Here is an 18,540-nt window from a genome sequence, read left to right on the forward strand (position 1 = left end):
AGACAGTGAGAGGTAGCCTATGTTATGTTTGGTGTTTTTTGTTTTTCCACTTTATTATAGTTAAAAAAAATCCAAATTTAAAAAAAAAAATACTCTAAAGATTCCATTCATTATTCTACTTAAGTAGAGTATTTGGCATTTAGCTAAGTTTCTCCACCTCAAAAACCATATCAAAGTGTGTGTTCCAGTTGATTATGCCCTCTTGAAGCTGTCAGGCTTCAAATTTGAAAAGACATCATCTTTAAAATTAGTAGTAACCGATGACTCCATATTAATAGACTGGAGTAAAAAGTACAATATTTATTTTGAAATATAACATCTTGAGTACAAAGTCCCTCAAAATATAAATACTCAAGTGCGTCCACACGGCACATAAATAAAATGCTTGAGTTAAAATTATTAATGTTCCACCACTGCTAACTGACGTGTCATTCCTGTTGCTGTTTCTGGAAAGCTGACGTTCGCTTTAGCATAGTAGTTTCCCTTCCCTGACAAACTGCCGCTCCAACTTAAATGAGCGAACAACAATACCGCAAATGAGGACGATCGTTAAGAGAGATAAGACATGTCGGCCTTCTCTACCGCAAACTGTGGCTGTTTAGTGAACGTTACCAAAGCACGACATGTAACCAGGTGAATATCTGCCGGTTCCAGTACAGGTACATTGGTACTTTTTCCAAGGACAACTTCAGTCCGGACACATGCTAACAGTCAAACAAGGGCGTAAAGAGGTCTTCTGCCTCAAACACTCACATGTAGCAGGTGTATTTGGATAAAGGGAGCTCAAACTGAACTAACTGATAGTTACATTTATTGCAAAATAGGTAAGATGCCACGTTCCCTAAATTGTACTGTATATTACGCCACTTTAAAAAAAAAAAAATTTTATTGAGCAACAATTAAACTGCATTTTTCACTGGTTTAAAAAAAAACAAAAGACAAACCCGAAGGCGCTTGTTACTTATTTCATCAAGTGCAGGTAGCTGACACAGAGAACGCCAATGGCTGTAACATTAGCGGATATAATCTCCCCAAAATAAAATGGCAAAATATCGATTTTGTAGCCTTTAAAAAAAAAAAAAAAAAAGACCTTTTCATTATTAGGCCTTTACAATTACATCTGGAAAACCGAACGGCCCCACGTTGCCCAGTCCTGACAAACACAAATCTGGATGTATCAGTTACAAAAGAAAGCAACAATGAAACAAGAACAATAAGTTCTCCCTTTGTATGGAGTCTGCTCAATTTTACTGATTATTTGACAGCGGTTTAGAGTTATTTTGCAGTTTAGTTATAGTGAGTCATGTTCTTCATAACAATCCCATCTGGAGTTGCATTGGTTTAAGGCTATCACAATTTAATGAGGGTCTAATGAGCATAAATGACCCTAAATACTGCAAATACACTGGTTCACAATAGGAAACTTAATCTGAACTCCTCACTAGGCGGCTAAAATTCCAAAATAAAAAACAAAAAACAAAGAGCAAATATTGGCGGCTACAGCTGACAACCTTTGCAGGTTATCAAATTAAGCTTTCGAGGTTCCCTGTTTTAGTAATTGTGGCTGAAATAGATCATTTCATATGATTATTTCGGTAATACCAATCTAAGACAGTCAATAGTCACGAGCGTCATACATGAAATACAGCTTACATTCACAAATAAGTTTTATTTTAATCTTTTTATACATTATAACCATATCCAACACATTTTTTATATTATAATAAATGACTCTTCTCCCTTGTCATTTACATAAATCAAAACTTTGTATATTAAGACTGCAAAATAGTACTCCTGTAATTTTTGAATATAGCTTTGTACACATACAAGTGACAATGCATCCATTTTGCTCTGAATGAATGCACATTTTGGGGGGCATAAGAAAGGGCAGCCATAAGCAGAGAGAATACAAGAGCTCTAGCAAGACGGCAGGCTAGCAAAGTAACACCACCACCACGTAACCAACACTGATCTGGGTTGAAATGCTCAATCAAACCATGTGTACTAACTAAATGTTTGCTTCAGTTTGTCTGAAGTTCCACTTGAAGTTGGTTTGTACTTACACCACATCTTTGTTAAATCAAAAGGAGAAAATAAAAAGTTGTTTTTCAACCCAATTCTTTCCCAAAAAAGACTTTAGGTCTGGTTGTGTCCCGAGAAAAAGCTGGGAGCGCCACATGTAGCAGTATAGAGAGAACATAACTCAACACACTTCAGGTTGGGGGGGGGGGGGGGGGGGGGGGGGGGGGAGAAGTACAGACAGACAAAGAAAAAAGATATTAGCCAACATGATTGAAATTTCATATTGATATTCAAGGTTTTTCACCAGCTGATCATCCCCCACCATGATCTCAGGAAACAAAAATTCACATACAGTATAAGAAAGATAAACCATGCTATAACATCTCATGAATATATTTTTGAACATCGTTTACTCAATGTCAGTAAAGACATTCTGGCATATCTCAGGCCTCCACAGCATACACACCCCCCCCCCCTCCCCCACCCCCCATGTGACACACACGGAGTAGGGACATTAATAGAAATGTGTGAGGAAACAATGTCAACACAATCAGAGTGTACCTCACTGGATGAAAAATCAAAACATTCAAAGTACACTGATACACTGCTCATAAATGTGCTTGCACAAACAACTGGTCAGGCAATGAAAAATAATCATGAGTACCCTCTTTGGTTTGTGACATTGTTCACATCTTTAGAGCGATCACTCGTTGCAAAAAAAGTGAAGATGACTCTTCAACCACCTCATCTGTCCTGCACTCTCTCTACCCACAAATCTGATTACAATATTGCAGGTATTTTCAAGGTCAAGTTTTAGCATAAATAATTTTGACAAAAGGGATTTTCAATGAAAAAAAATCGCTGCATTCACCTGCCACAAAACCAATTTAGATTTCATGAGCAGACAATGGGTTTGGATTTCTCTCTGTCATTTCATGCCCAACAAATCTCTACAGCAGATAATTTATTAAAATACAGTCCCATAAGCCATCAATTGTTGTCATAGAAAAGATTAATACAGAATATTCAACAATACAAAAGAAGTTTGTCAATCAATGCGAACTCAGCTGACACACTGGCAGCCCTTCAGTGCTTTACATCCTCTGTAGCAGTGTGGAAACGTGACTCTTGACACTGGCATGGTGAAGCTGTGGTTTTAACAGTACAATGGCTCAACAGGCCCTGCTGCTACTGAAGAAATAAATTTGGGGGGGGGGGGGCAAAACCGTTCTACCCAAAAACAACAACAAAAAAAAAAAGTGCCAATATGTGTGAGGGCCTTGTGTATGTACAGTATTATGTATGTGTATGCAAGCAAGACCCGGAAAGCGTGGCAGGGCAGCGGGGGGCTGTTCACTCCGTGCTGCGGGTGGGGGTGCTGGGTTGGTTGAGGCCCATGGTTTTGCACAACCAGCCGGCAAAGTCCACTTCTTCCACTTCTGAGCGCTTGATGAATGTGTGACTCTGAAGAGAACCAATAGGAAACCAGTGTTTGTTTGGCCATAGATGTTGTAAACAAAGAACCACTGAACAAACTTCAAGTAAATATTACTTCACCGAAAAAGTGAATTTAGCAATATCTATGCCCACAAATAGGTGTCTTCTTTTCTCTCCTGTATTACTCCCTTGTCACTCCAGAATGCAGACAGATCCAGCCAAGCACATTAAGCTTGAAGGCTAACAACAGAACTAGTTGGTTTAACTCTCAAGTACATCATCTGGTATGATCTCCATCTTCTTTATCCAGCGGTTTCCTCAGTAATCCACAAACACTTTGATTTGAGCTAAAAACTAACACTTTGGACCATAAACAAACCGTAGTTCATCTGAATACCCTTGCAGGGCTCAATGCTCATTCACAGACAAGGATCATACTAGATAATTGAGTGTGTAAAAAACATTTTTCGACTGGTTCACCGATGCTAGCCATTAGCTTTGAGCGTAATCCTTCTGCATTCTGGAGTCACAAAGAAGTGATGCGGGAGGCAGACGCCTACTTGTGAGTAGCAGTGTCACTTTAGGTACGTACCATCAGCATCTTCAGATCCGCCCTCTCAGCTGGGTTTTTGATCAAACTGCACACACAGATGATGAGTTGAGACATGACAGAAGAAATGGTATGCATAATTTTATGAACATGCTAACGGTATAGATCATGATACAGTGAATGCTCAGTAAATCCAAGTAAGAACTGGTTTAAAATAACTCTTGCATCTATTAAAGGGGTAATTCGGATAATATGAGGAAGTCGTCCATTGAAAGGGTCTTATACTCCCTAGATTTGGGTCAGCGTGTCTTCTGTGCCAATGAGCAAATTGCACCGGAACAACATTTTAGTTGTTTTTTTTTAATGGCTGATTTGCCATGCTGTGGAGTAATACAGCACTTGTAAGAATACAGCAAAGCTTTACTGTTGGAAAATGTGAAGCCAAAAGAAAAGGCTATCTGACAGCAAAAGAAACACGGTGAAAACTTTTACAATAAAGTGTACATATAAACAGATTGGGCGGCACGATGGTGCAGTGGTTAGCACTGTTGGGTCTGAGCCCTGGCTCCAGCACGGGATCTTTCTGTGTGTCTCCATGTTCTCCCTGTGCCTGCGTGGGTTCTCTCTGGTACTCCAGCTTCCTCCCACAGTCCAAAGACATCAAGAGGGGACGAGGCTCTTTTTCTCTCTTATTTCACTGTATTCAAATCTGAACTTATCTCCTGATCTTTTTGTAAGAGAACAGGTAAGAGGCACCATGATTGTACTTGGAGGCAGAAATTGTCAGTTCTCACCATTTTGTGACGAAATCCTGGAAGTCATTAGTGAAGACACCATGTGGCAGCTTAGGAGGTGGCTGAGGAGGAAATAAAATTTACAAGATGAAAACATTATGAATACAGTCACGGTGGGTGGGTGGAGAGCAATAAGCATGTCTGTGTTTTCTGACACCTCATTCACAATGTAGTCCAGGAGTTCAAAGATGGCCATGGCAGGTCTACTGTCCATCCCATGTCCTGTGGAGGAGTTGCACATTTATACGATTATACTTTTTTTCATTTTAATTCAACTAAATAATCTCATGTTAATTTTTAATTTCCAACTTGAAAAAAGCAATATAAAAAGTTGTCACACGCTTCCTGTTTCATACCGCTCACAGGCCTTCCGGGTGGTCTGGGCCTCTGCATGTTGGTGTGAGGCTCTCCCTCAGCCCCGTCCAGGACAGCACGTCCGAAGATGGCTTCCAGCTCTTTGGCGTCTGGTGGGGGGATGGGGTAACGGCCAATTGCCAGCTCCACCAGGGACAGACCCATGCTCCATACGTCAGACTGAACAGAGTAGTGAGTGCCCTGCAGTCTCTCCGGCTGTTGAAAAACACACATTATACGTCAGAGGGTTAAGGTAGAGCCAAAATGTCAGGCAGGAGAGAGGGTTGGGCAGAGGAAGTGGGAGCGGATAATGGTGGGGGGTGGGGGGATACTGGAGGCAGGTGGGTGTAGTCAGGGCAAGAGGAGAGAGGATATGAGGGTTTGGCAGGAAGTGAAGAGTAACCATGGACTGTTTTAGTTAGAAAGGTGAGTAAGGACAGGTGTGCATGTTGGGGATTATGGTAACAAGGGCAAAAGTCCGTACACCAGCGGTGCTTTGTGTTAGGGGATGGGAATAGGATAGGAGAGACAAGCCGCCCTCGGCAATGCATCAACCAGGTGTCCACAACCAAGGGGAAAGAAGGATGAGAAAGAGAGAACACAGTTGCCTACGTCTTTGCCAAAGAGCCCTTTCCTGGGCACGGCCTTCGGTTCTTGGCAGGGGAGAGAGCGAGGGCCAGAGGAAAGGAAGGCAGAGGGCGGGGCCAGTGAACGAGAGCAATGTGAGAAAAGAGGAGAAGGAAAGTGGGGATAGGGCCAGAGGAAAAAGGGTGGGGGTGCAGGCGTGCGGAGCTGACTCACCGACATGTAGGAGCGTGTTCCAACAAAGGAGTTGGCCATGGAATCTATGAGCTGGCCGCTAACACCGAAATCACATAGCTTGATCTCCCCACGAGAGTTGACCAGGATGTTGGAGGGCTTGACATCTACGAGGCCAAAGGAACATCATCAAAATAATAACAAAAATAAACACATCAAGATGTATTACGTATTCAGTGAGACAGCGTCATTCGGTCTCTGAAAACCTCCTTCCTGACATTTTAGGCAATCCAATTTCTGTAGTATCAGGCTGACAAAGAGCTGTTTGGAATACCAAATAAGAATAGTACTGAGTGTGCGCATGTACAAGTAGCATTAGAACATTTGACACATTAGGAGAGTTTGTTTATATATTTGTCTATATATAGAGAAAGATATCTATTTATCTATATCTATATATTTACACACAAAACAGGAAAAAGCAGGAAAGTCTTAAGTTTATTGTGAGAGGTTCCCTCTGCGTTTGTGGTTTAATTTTCATTTTTGCAATCAGGTATCACTAATTTAACATTTAATAAGATTAAAAAAAAAACACCTAATTGCAGAGGTCTGGGCACTCTGGGTGCTCTTTTTTGTATGAGATATGATTATTGATTAAAATGTGACCGTGACTATAAATAGATGATTTCTATCCCACACCACTTGAGGACAGTTGATATTTAGCAATGGTAGAATCAACACCACTCATCACTAGTGTGAATGCTACATTTAATTATCACCGAGTTAGCTAAAAAGATAAATCAATCAATAATTACGACCCTTAGGACCTTCAAACTTGATAAAAATGACATCTGTCACAGAAAAAACTGCAATTTTCTGTGTTACAGTTTCCTGCAACTGACTGAGGAGCATTGTGCTTAAAAATGGGGTAAGAAAGCATCCTGCATCTGTCCTTTGTGGTGTGTGTTTGTATGTGTGACCCTGTCCTTCCACTCAAGGGCATGTTAGGAGGGACTGAGAAAGAGGTGGCATGAAGGAGTTGGACAACAATGGAGAGAGATGCGGGGGGAAGGAGGGGTCAACAGGGTGAGGCTGCTGTATAATCACATATGAGAGGCTGTAATTACCGCCTGAGCTCACAGTCAACTCTCTGCTAGAGTACCACTGACCCTGATGCACAGTCAAACTACACTCCACTACGCAAGTCCGGCTGCTGCTTTCACTGGTCTTTTCAAAAAAAGCACATCCGCCGTTCGTCACTGTAGTGGTGTGCATAACCAGTCTGCCTTAGAATCCAACGGTCAGACATGCACTCCTGTTCGGCGATAAAGAGGCACTGCAAGCTTTTACCAAAATTCCCGATTGTGAAACGATGCAGAACACATGGAACTAAAAGAACTAAGAAAATGAATACAAATTTACATGAAAAACAGAAATCCACACTGGAAAATCAAATGTTTTCTTTTGACAAATATCTATCTTCTTCAAGTTTACATTACACAGAAACCTTTGCACAGTTAGTTAATCTTTGCTAACTAACCACAGCCTGGAACACTGCACCATGATTACACCTCACCTTCTGTGTAAGACACTTGAGTGCTCAAAAGGTACAATAGAAACAATTTTAAGAAAAAAAAAAAAAAAAACTTTAAAAAAATATTCGACAGAACTTTCAGAAAGTTGAAGAGTTAAAGTCTAAATTTACTTGAAAAATAGATTATGGTGGTAATTTTTTTTTAAAAGTTTTATTTGGGTCCAAAATGTTCATATAATTTACATTCCAGTGAACTGGCTGCCAAATGGTTAAGGATCTCTCAGCCAATACCATGAACATCTTAATATCATGTGTTCTCTATGTGTCGTCACGGAGCTCATGAGTTGCCAGGTGCTGGATGAACCAAAGAAATGGCTGAGATACGCCAGTTCATCCCCCTCTCAAATAATGCTGTATCAAAAAGGAGCAAGACAAATGCCAATGCTGGTTCAGCAAATTTACAATGGTCTAAGCTGAAAAGCCAGTGGAGGTGGCTCCTTGCCTGCTGGACTGCCCAAGATAATCTTTGCTAACTAACCATAGCAATAGCTCAAGTTAGCAAAATTAGCCTCAGACAGGTTGATGTTATTATTAGTGTGTAACATCATCAGTTGTCTGTCTTATTACAGCTATTCCAACGCTGACCCTTTATGTTTAGTTGTGCTAACCTGGTAACCAGTAGGATAGATGAATGCCGCAAGAGTGAGTGAGTCACCGACTGAGAGGGAGGTGTAAATGTTGTCCATTTAACCTTTAGATTGAGTGGAGGGGAAGAACGTTCTGCTTCTGAATGAGCAGTGGAAGTGCACTAGATGTCTGTATAAAACGAACCAGCGTCCCTCCCACCTGATTATGGAAAGCTGGCAGGCCATTTAAAAATTACACTGTGGAGCAGCACTATACCAACTTTTTTTCAGTTGACAGAAAAAACAACAACGATCAAACAGAACAATAGCAGGATCATCTTGACAACAATGGTGCTGATCTTTTAAAAATGGCCTGTGAGAAAGTACCTTGAAACAGTTTGATTATTCATTGAATTAAAAAAAAAAACCACTCCTGACTGTATTTATTTCTTCTGTTTACTCTTGCTTGACCTTTGACATTACATGGACAATCCAGTGGAAGAGGAGGAAAGAGGGAGATGTTTTAAGGGCAGTTCACTCCTCTGTTGGCAACAGTGGTAGCAAAGCTCATCTCCACTAAGTGCTGTGAATGCACAGACTACTTCCTGGTCTGTCCCTTGTGCCTGTGACTTGCGTTGTTTTCCAGTTCATGATTGTCTGTGCCCTCATATTGCCTCATCTGCCCAAACAACCTCAGCTCCCTGGTCAGCAATTCACTCTCCAGCAACCCTGTCTGCAGCCTTAGCCAGCAAGCCAGCAGACTCTTCAGCCTGCTCCCATCATCACCCAAGTTCCCCAAACCCCCTTTGCCTTTTTCCTACAATAAAAAAGAAAGATGTTTCTTTACTGACACCCTTTCATCTGTGTCTGCTTTGGGGTCCAAACCCAAGCTGAACTGAAACATTAGTAGGCCGTTGTCAGCGATAGAAATGAAGAATGTTGAGGTATTTTTCCAGGACACAAGATTCAAGACATTTTACCCTGTCAGTTTCCATGTGTTTTCCATGACTGGAAAATTGATCAAGTGTTTTCTAGGTTATCTCGGATGGTTGGGAAGCCGGGGCGCCCATCAGGATTATCAAGGGAAAAGGATTTTTTTTTTTTTTTGTATTTGCAGTGACCCCTCCTTCACAGGGAACCCAGTGAATGCTAGCAAAAGGCCCTAGCTTCCCTGACTGGAGGGGTTAGCATACAACTGTCCAACATGGATTCATGCACTCACAGCAACCTGACTACATTAATGTCCAAGATTTCCTGCCAGTACAGTCTGATCGCATCCTGGTACCCACCTGCCAAGTGACAGGTTGGCTGCTTCTTTTCTGAGCAGAGCACGCATCCCAGCCTGAGCTTGGTAACCCCACTGCTGTCTCCACTCCTGGAGCAGCCCCCCCCCCCCAACCCCACCCCTAAGGCTGCAAGACTTCTTAACTCATCTGCCACATTCTTAAATTCAACTTTCATATTTTAAATAGATATTCGCATGCAGTTTCAAATGAAGGAAAAACTAATAAAACCCCTGTTGAAACATGATAAAAACACACGTGTCTTGAGCTTTTTAACAGTTGCTCTTTTGTCGTCAAATGTGCACTGTCGACCACAACGTCCGATCCTATTTACAGATGTCTTTTCCATAGACCTAAATGCAGATGTCAGTGCTCCTGCTGAAACACTAAACAAGCTGAGCGGTCTGACTGAAGCTCCTGCCATCAGTACCTCACAATTAACCCTCTTTCAAAGTCACTTAGATCTCTTCCTCTTTCCAGCTTGATCGAAAATCGAGATTAACTGGGTGTAATCAGCATTTTATACTTGCCACACAGCATGGTTGATGATAATTAGACCGTGCAGTTCAGGATTTTTGGTGTCAACACCCCCCCCCCCCCCCCCCACACACACACACAAAAAACCACACCACTCGGAGAGTACAGTATATAGCAACTTGGTTTATCATAATGTATAAGACACTGCACATGCAGTGACAGTGCTACCAATACACAACTGTTCTGTACAAATTAGAACACTACTTTTTCCAAAAGTTTATGCCCACATACATCCTAATAATGTGGGTCCCTCACCAGTATGACTTCATAAACTACAACCTTTGTTACTGCAGTATTTTGACAAAGTTGCATGATGAATTCGGACAGAAATGGAATGTACTGAGGGAAGAAGACATCTTTACCTCTGTGCATGATCTGGTGCTTCTCCCGCAGGTAGGCTAGTCCTCTCAACACCTGTAACCAAGACAATATAACAACAATCGATAAAGTGACAATCAGGTAAAATCAGATTTGCCTCCTATTACGGGTTTGACGATTTATCTACTACATCGATGTATTGATTTATATTCCAATGACCCAACTACATCGACCTGTTCTCAGCAAGTCGGCCGGTCTAAAATCGTTTTAAGATGTAATCAATTGATTGCATAGATACCACTATTACTACTTAACACTACTAATATTCTTTAGTACTTTTAATGATAAGGAATGTTAATCGTTACTCGATTTGCTTGCCTGTCAGTGACGTCATCGCCACGTGCCAGCAGCAGCGCGAATTTCAGAACAACAAAACGTAGCATGGCGGATGACAGAGGAGAAGCTTGTGAGTTAGAAATCCAGGGTGTGGAAACGCTTTGGCTTTTGCAAAGATGGAGCTATTCTAAAAAAGTCGCTTGCTGTTTGTAGGATATGCAAAAGCAAAAGTAGCAGGTAAACCTACTGTTGAATCAACCTGAAGAGATGCTAGTTGCACTTTAAATTTGACTTAAATATTGTGCTATTTTTATGTTGCAAAACAAAAGCAGAAGTAGCAGGTAAAGCTACTGCTGAAATGTTGGTTGCACTTACTGTACTTTTATTGAAAATGTATTGTACATTGACAATGAGAGCAGAAAAGTTTGATCTCCAGTTTATTCAATTTAAAGTGCTGGCTGCACTTCATTCAAAGACAACGTGAATGAATTTTCCATTCACTGTTTACTTGTTTATGTTTTGTATCCATTATCAATTTATGCCCGATTCCCTTACAAGAAACAACAGTAATCTAGGAAACTTCACACTGGTAGAATTTTTGACTAAAAAGTTATTGGGTCGATTTCAAGTCACTGAATCTTTTCAGATCGTGGCCATCTAAACGAACTAATTTCATCCTTGAATAGTATCGGTAACCACAAATCGTGATATGAACCGAATCATTGTTAAAACGAACAGTTACACCCCTACCTCCTATGAAGTAAAGCAGCTTTCTAGATGATATCCCGCAGTATAATAATTATTGCTGTGTCTTCTGAGCACAATAAAAAATTTTAACACAGTGAAATTAATGCAATTACGATTACGTACACGTGAAATTATAGAAAGAGCATCTATCACCTGCAATCAAAAGAATGTTAAGTGAATGGGCCTTTCTTGGCCCAATTACATGTAATATAAAATATGTTTATCTTGTATCCACTCTTGAAGTGACGTCATAGAGCAAGCAACTGTGTAAGCCATCAGTGGACAGGAAGTGTAGACATTTCAAAGTTAAGTTCTGCAGCTAACCCAGCATCGAATATAAACTTTCATTATAACTCAAACTTGTAGCAATCTTTAAAATAACAGTTTGGTCAAATCTGGGTTAAAATAAGCAACCTGAATATCATAACAAAACTGCATGTTTGTGTAAAAATAAATAAATAAGGGAATTACATACAGCTATGCTAACTTTTCCCAGGATTTCCTCTGGGATTCTTCTGGCCTCCTTCAGGACCTGGTCCAAGGATCCACCATCCTAAAGTGACAAAGCACATATTTGGTTCAGTTTTACCACTTAAACAACAAATAATTTACACAAGCTTTCCATACGCAGGAACCTGTTTTTGATATTTTCAAGAGATAAGACACTAGTTTCCAACCACAACAATTTGTATTCATCAGTATGAGTCATTGCATCTCACCATGTGCTCCATACAGATGCTGATCTCGCCGTCGCTGTAAAAGGCGCCATAAAAGCCCACAATGTAGGGGGAGTTGCATTCGTGCAGAACCTGCAACTCTCTGATAATCTGGTTCCTGATGGCAGGCTTGATTTCCAGGTGGATCAACTGAGACAGGAAAGTATGAAACGTTATTCTCATCAAGGTACATAAAACACATTTAACATAACAACCTGAATTACTGCCAGTTGCAGTTTACATCCATGTTTGTCATTTTGGTGAAGACTTTGAAGGAAGTTAGCAGAAATCTTGGTGAAATGAAACCTATTATTCAAAAAGGTGAAACTGACATTGTATGAAATAATGACCAGACAAGTGTTTATGCCGAATATTCGGTCAAATTTATGTTCTGAAACTACAACTAGTTTCTAAGCCTAATGCGCCTTTAAAATAGTGAACTCACACACATCAAGTAGTCCAATACTCAACATGTAAAAAGCTTGCAAGGGAAATTAATCTATGTGTTCAGGTATTATTACATCCTATTTCTGGGGTAAAGCATGACTGAAAAGACAATTGTGCTCATGTCAGCTGATACTGGCTGATTAGTATCCTGTGGTTTATTATCTTATAGATTTTAAATGTTCATTCACCAAAAAAAGTGTAATTTGCCTTGCAATTGAAATCACAAAGATGTTTTTCCCCTGCATGACTACTTGGTGACTCCAGAATTCTCAACTTATTATTAGCATGAAGCTAATGGAAAAATCATATCCACAGCAAAACCTTCTTTTTATAAACTCTCAAATGCATCATTCAGTATAATCCAAATCTTTTATATTCGCTCATATGCTCAATAAATCCACAGGCACCAGTTGGCCTATATGAGCTCATGCTAAGATTGAGTTTACATTTTGGACAGTTTTACTAATGTTTTCCCCACAACCTCAAAGCTAAAAACTTGTAGCTTTTGTTTTTCGGATCCTCTTGTCAACAAGTAAATAAAATGTTTTCATGGGTTCAAGACAAAGAGATTCAAAGATAAACAACACTTTTTGGATGAAATGATGCTTTGAAGTCTGCAGAAAACAAATAGCTATCTGCTGCCACCCGTCCATAATACAGTTGTTCCGATTGTGATCCCTGACATGACTCCAGTACTGGCATCAAATGTGGGATTGGCATCAAGTAAGCAAGTCTATACAAAAAAATCTGACACCACATAATTAACTAGACTGACACGAGACGCTGCTTCGGCCAAGTTAGCTCCGTTATCCCTGGCTAAAATGCAGGAAATCAACTACTTTTGTTCTGCCAGTAGCATTGGTTTGACCGAGCGTCTTAAAAAACACTGATGCTGAAAAAGTAGTCAGTACCAACCGACATGCACATTCAAGAGTCAGAATAGAAGTAGCAGAGCATTTCTATTCCATAATGGCCATATTTATAGTTTGGTGTCCAAGTTCAGGTCATGAGAATCATACTGGCTCTAACTATTCTGTTATCAATCTATGAGATGAATGGCTTCCTGGTACAGTTTCATATTCTCCTGGTGGTTTGTGTGAATTTGTCACTGCTGCACTTCATTCACAGTATTGGGTAATTTTTTTTTACTCCAGAGGATAACCTCATGCTGACACCACTGCAACAAATCAAGAATGTACCTGATGTTATAAAAATGTAACCCGAAATCATAACTGTAGAATGTGCATGCTGTCAGTATCTTCCCACTGGCATGTTTTACCTGTAACAAAAATGTCAACAAGTCTTAAATTTGTACCTTCCGAGCCATGACCAAACCCGAAGGTTTGTGGCGGACCTTGTTGACCACTCCTCCGTTCCCAGCTCCCAACTCACAAATAGGGTCAAAATCCTCATCCTTCAGCTCTCCAACCTGGGCTTTCTGGGTGAGGAAGGCTTCCAGTCGTTTCCTCTGTTGCTCGTCCAGGTCCAGCTCACCCAGCTTTTTTTGTAAGGCCTCAAGATTGGCTCTGGGAGGAGAAATGGTGAGCTCAGCAGGGTTGAGACACTGATATTACAGGGCTGGGGCATATGTCTGTGATGCTTAATTATACAATGACACACAAATAAACAAGACAACTAGTTAAAGCTATATTTAACAGCAGTACAGCCCCACATACTCATAGGGTTACTCACTCAGATGCAGCATCAATGGTATTTGAGGTGGCCTGTCCTTCTCCAATGGGCGTTATGTTCAGGGGAACGGGTCTTCTTTTGGGAGCCATTTCAATAACTACACTTAGTCCCTTTCTCAAATAATGCAATGAGTTGGAGTGAGCTTGGCAGCTGCTAAACTTGGTCGATACTGAGCCTGAGAGAGCAACAGGATCAGCTCTAAGTGGCTAATAACTTAGCTAGCAAACGTTAGCAAAGTTAGTACACTTCCAGGAGCATGTCAGTCATCTAGTTTGGTAAAACGTATCATTACGATGTATTCTTGAAATGTCGAGTCGTTTTCAGATGCATCTATAACATTTGGAGTAAGCACATTGCTAGTTTTCCGTTTCTTCTAGGTTATCTACCTGCTGCTACTAGCCATTAGCCACTTAGCTGCTACTAGCTGGCATCAACTCCAGGAGAAAAAAAATCAGTCAGTGCAGTCCTTTGCTTCTCCGCTTTCACAATGAAACAGGCCGCCACGTTCTTTACCGGCAGCAACACCGGGACTCGCCTGGCTTCCTTCCGTTGCACAGCAGCGACGGAGTTCCAACCCCCTCCGTGTTTCAAGTCAGGGTGTGGAGCTCTGAAGCGAGAAGGGTTTAGGCTCAGACTGGTGGTTCTTCAATACAGGAAACAGCAGCTGCAGCATCAGACCTGCCTGTGTGACACCCACAGGGAGAGTCACTCTAAGATAACGCGAGACTGAGACCTTCTGTCAAGTCCACACGAGAAGTGCATACATCTCATTAGAAATGGACGAAGTGAGCCGTTTGAGGTAACACCTCCGGGACGCCAGTGAAGCTGCAACTTTAACCAATCTTTTCACTATCCGCTCTGCAGTTTTCTAGCGTGTTTAACGGCAGTCAAGAGAGTGGCTGCGCTACATATTACTGCCACCCAGCGGCTACAAATTAGAACCGAAGTTATACGAAGAACTCAATAAAAACCGTCCACCAACAAAAGTCAACTTTCTGAATTTCAAGTTATTTGTATAGAGGGCTTAATGTGTACTCCAACCAAAATATGTAACGATGCTTTCAAGCCTCAACTGCTAAATAGAGAGTCGTTTGATAAAGAAAATATAAAGGTGATGCCATTTGGTACAAAAACCAGTTCACAAAATAGTGTATAGGTGTTTTAGATGAGACATTTTTACTGAACACCTTTCAACACAGCGAAACACAGCACAACAAGACAAAGTGAAACTTAATATCTGGCTTGAATCGTAGTCAGAGAGCCCAGCTGAGGACAAACCGTTGCACTGAGGAGTTTGTAGTTGTGTCCATTGTGTGTATTCCTGGATATTCTATAATCATCTGTTCTCTGTAGTGGTTTAGTAATGTCTTTGAAAAATAACAAAGTAGCAGATAATAAAGATGTTTTAAGAACAAATTTTGTTACTCATATTTTCAGATGTTTGAGTTGGGTTATAAGAAGGTTTCCCCAAGAGTTTTGAGCTCTGAAATAAACCTAGATACTTTGAACCAAAGGGCAGCACGGTGGTGCAGTGGTTAGCACTGTTGCCTCACAACAAGAAGGTTGCTGGCTCCAGCACAGGATCTTTCTGTGTGAGTCTCCATGTTCTCCCTGTTCCTGTGTGGGTTCTCTCTGGTACTCCAGCTTCCTCCCACAGTCCAAAGACATCAAGAGGGGACGAGGCTGATTGATACTCTAAATTGACTGTAGCTGTGGCTTTGAGTGTGAATGGTTGTCTGTCTATACAGTATGTGTTGGCCCTGTGATGGACTGGTGACCCATCCAGGATGTACCCCCCCCCCCCCCCCCACACACACACACACACACACACACCAGAAGGCTGCTGGGATAGGCTCCAGCCCCCCTGTGACCCTTAACAGGATAAGAGGTAGAAAATGATGGATGGATGGACTCTAAACCAAACTCCATTAAAATGATATATAATAATAATAACACATTATATTTGTAATGCAATTTACATTTGATCAAATCTCAAAGTGCTGCAAAGTAGACAGTTACATATACTCCAAAAATCACACCATGGCACAACAAGAACACAACAACTCTGTTGAATAGGAAGGTTTTAAATATATCTTTTACTTTGTTTCACTTTAGAACAGCCAAAAGGAAAACTTGTTATTTCTTTGCATTAGCGATCAATGGGACTCCAAATTAAAGTCTCAATGTTACATTTCCAACAGATGCATTTGTTTAACATGCACCAACTTGTTTGCTCCCTTTGAAAGTCATAATAATGATACATACTTGAATTTTCATAAAGAATTAAAACTAAAAATAATAGCTTTATTTGGTTTGTGTTAGGGCTGCACGGTGGTGCAGTGGTCAGCACTGTGGCCTCACAGCAAGAAGGTTCCGGGTTCGAGTCCCGGCTTGGGCGCGGGATTTTTCTGTGTGGAGTCTCCATGTTCTCCCTGTTCCTGTGTGGGTCCTGTGTGGAACTCCAGCTTCCTCCACAGTCCAAAGACATCAAGAGGGGACGAGGCTGATTGGAATTTCTAAATTGACCGTAGGTATGAATGTGAGTGTGAATGGTTGTTCGTCTCTGTATGTTGGCCCTGTGATGGACTGGTGACCTGTCCAGGGTGAACCCCGCCTCTCGCCCGTAGATGCTGGGATAGGCTCCAGCCCCCCTGTGACCCTTACTAGAAAGGAATAAGCAGAACATGACGATGGATGGATGGATGGTTTGTGTTAGATTGGTGGTAATAAAAGGCACTGTACAATAAGACAGACAATACTATGAAATATATAATGGTGCATGAACAATACTTCCTACATGCTACTGCGTGCTTGCATCCATATAAAAAGCAAGCGAGTTGTCAGGACCGCAAAAAGAAACTTAAGACAACTGAGTTACAGTGATACAGCCACAGACCTGACAAAGAGAGTCCAGCCAGAGCCCTTGTGGATAGTAAAAGAGCGAACCGCAGCTCCTTAACTCAACCACCAACTCAGACCTGGCTGGACCCCCAACCTGGCTTAGGTAAAGCAGATTGATGCCAGGGCTGAACAGGCTTATATTGAAAGCACCTACAACAGGAGATACTCAGCAAATCCGCCTCCTTCCTTGGGTGTGGGCTACAGACTGAGACTTAAACCTGACGCAGAGATGGAGTGGAATGGGACTGGGGTCATACAAGCAGCAACTTCACCACACTGTTTATCATCAATACAACCAGATGACTTCCGATTCCGATTCCGATTCCGATTCCGAAAACTTTATTCATTCCCATGGGGGGAAATCAAGGAAACCTTGGTGTGAAAGCATGGGAATGAGTTAGTACATACACGCACACACAGATGTATCCAAAAGTGATACAAGGGTCAATCTGCAGGTCATAATAACAAGTCGACATTTACAAGCACCTTCGGTAACAAAACTGGTTGTTTTAGGAGAGTTTGGGGACACATAGATTCCTCTCGACAAAATCAGTTTCTGGAAACTTTAAGCAATTTAAGCAAATCTTTGGCAATATGCAGCTGGGTCTCTTGGATTGGATTTAGCCCAGGAATTAACACTTTTTCAGGTGCGGTGGGGTGTGTTTGCTCCCCTAAAGGTTCAGGTTGGTATAGCTCTTAAAAAAACAAACAAACCCTCATCTGCCCATAACTAGTAACCAAATACCAAACTGTGATGAAGCTGGTGTGAGTGAGCACACATGCCCTCTGTCCCAGCAGTGTGTTCATATCTGCGTAATCCTGTATGTTTAAGTCAGCCTCCACATATTCCCTCTGCTCTTTTAGGCAAAACATGAAGGCGTTCTTGACGTAGTGTCTGGGAAACAACCTCTCAGCCTCCCTCTTTCTGTGGAAATTCAGAAGACGCGACGCAGTGTTAAAGAAGTGTATATTTTTCTTAAAGGGGCAGTAATAAAAGCAGAGTAGAAGAAGAGTTATGTAAACATGTGGGGTCTGACCGACATCTATCCCAGGGGGCATACCCACCATAACCTCCACTGAGTGGATGTGGAAGTTCTGCTGCCCATCAGACTGATGAGGTGAAGCTGGAGAAGCTGGAGCAACCAGAGCAGCTGGAGTGACTGAAGCGTCCTCCCACTCTAACCCCTTGACCAAACACCCATAGGTTGCCAGGGCGGGTGATTCGAGTTGATCCTCAACAGGATGATGAGTCAATCTGAACATTAAGTTAAACACATGACCAGAAAGCTGCTTGGACACACGTTTATAACCAAAAACACCATAAAAATATTCCAAAAATGAAAATAGGATTTATTACACCTTCTCCATTAAAGAACATCTATGATTACCTAGACGATACGGATACATTGCTGTGGAGGAAGCAACATACAAATATATAAAGTAGTTCAAAGCACAACATAAAAATGCGTACATTGTATCTATCATAT

General features: G+C 41.4%; 1 protein-coding gene across 1 annotated transcript; it reads right to left on the bottom strand.

The window, feature by feature from the left end:
• Positions 1 to 1,634: 1,634 nt before the first annotated feature.
• map2k2a (mitogen-activated protein kinase kinase 2a) lies at positions 1,635 to 14,869 on the bottom strand. The gene is made up of 11 exons (XM_086224066.1): positions 14,153 to 14,869; positions 13,776 to 13,986; positions 12,017 to 12,163; positions 11,773 to 11,850; positions 10,259 to 10,310; positions 5,959 to 6,083; positions 5,160 to 5,373; positions 4,961 to 5,025; positions 4,804 to 4,865; positions 4,052 to 4,097; positions 1,635 to 3,486 (listed from the first exon to the last, which is right to left on the bottom strand). The coding sequence occupies exons 1-11, from the start codon at positions 14,239 to 14,241 to the stop codon at positions 3,376 to 3,378; spliced, it is 1,200 nt and encodes a 399-aa protein (XP_086080192.1). The 5' UTR covers positions 14,242 to 14,869; the 3' UTR covers positions 1,635 to 3,375.
• Between the last annotated feature and the right edge of the window lie 3,671 nt (positions 14,870 to 18,540).

Source organism: Aulostomus chinensis, chromosome 14 (assembly GCF_037954235.1).
Source record: "Aulostomus chinensis isolate RoL2024-O1b breed Wild chromosome 14, RoL_Achi_v1.0, whole genome shotgun sequence".
NCBI lineage: Eukaryota > Metazoa > Chordata > Actinopteri > Syngnathiformes > Aulostomidae > Aulostomus > Aulostomus chinensis.

Coding starts and splice junctions, on each gene's coding strand:
- map2k2a (XM_086224066.1), bottom strand. CDS start 14,241: ATGGCTCCCAAAAGAAGACCCGTTCCCCTGAACATAACGCCCATTGGA. Junction 12,164..13,775: donor GTTTGGTCATGGCTCGGAAG/GTACAAATTTAA, acceptor TTCCTGTCTCAG/TTGATCCACCTGGAAATCAA. Junction 3,487..4,051: donor CGGATCTGAAGATGCTGATG/GTACGTACCTAA, acceptor GGTTCTCTTCAG/AGTCACACATTCATCAAGCG.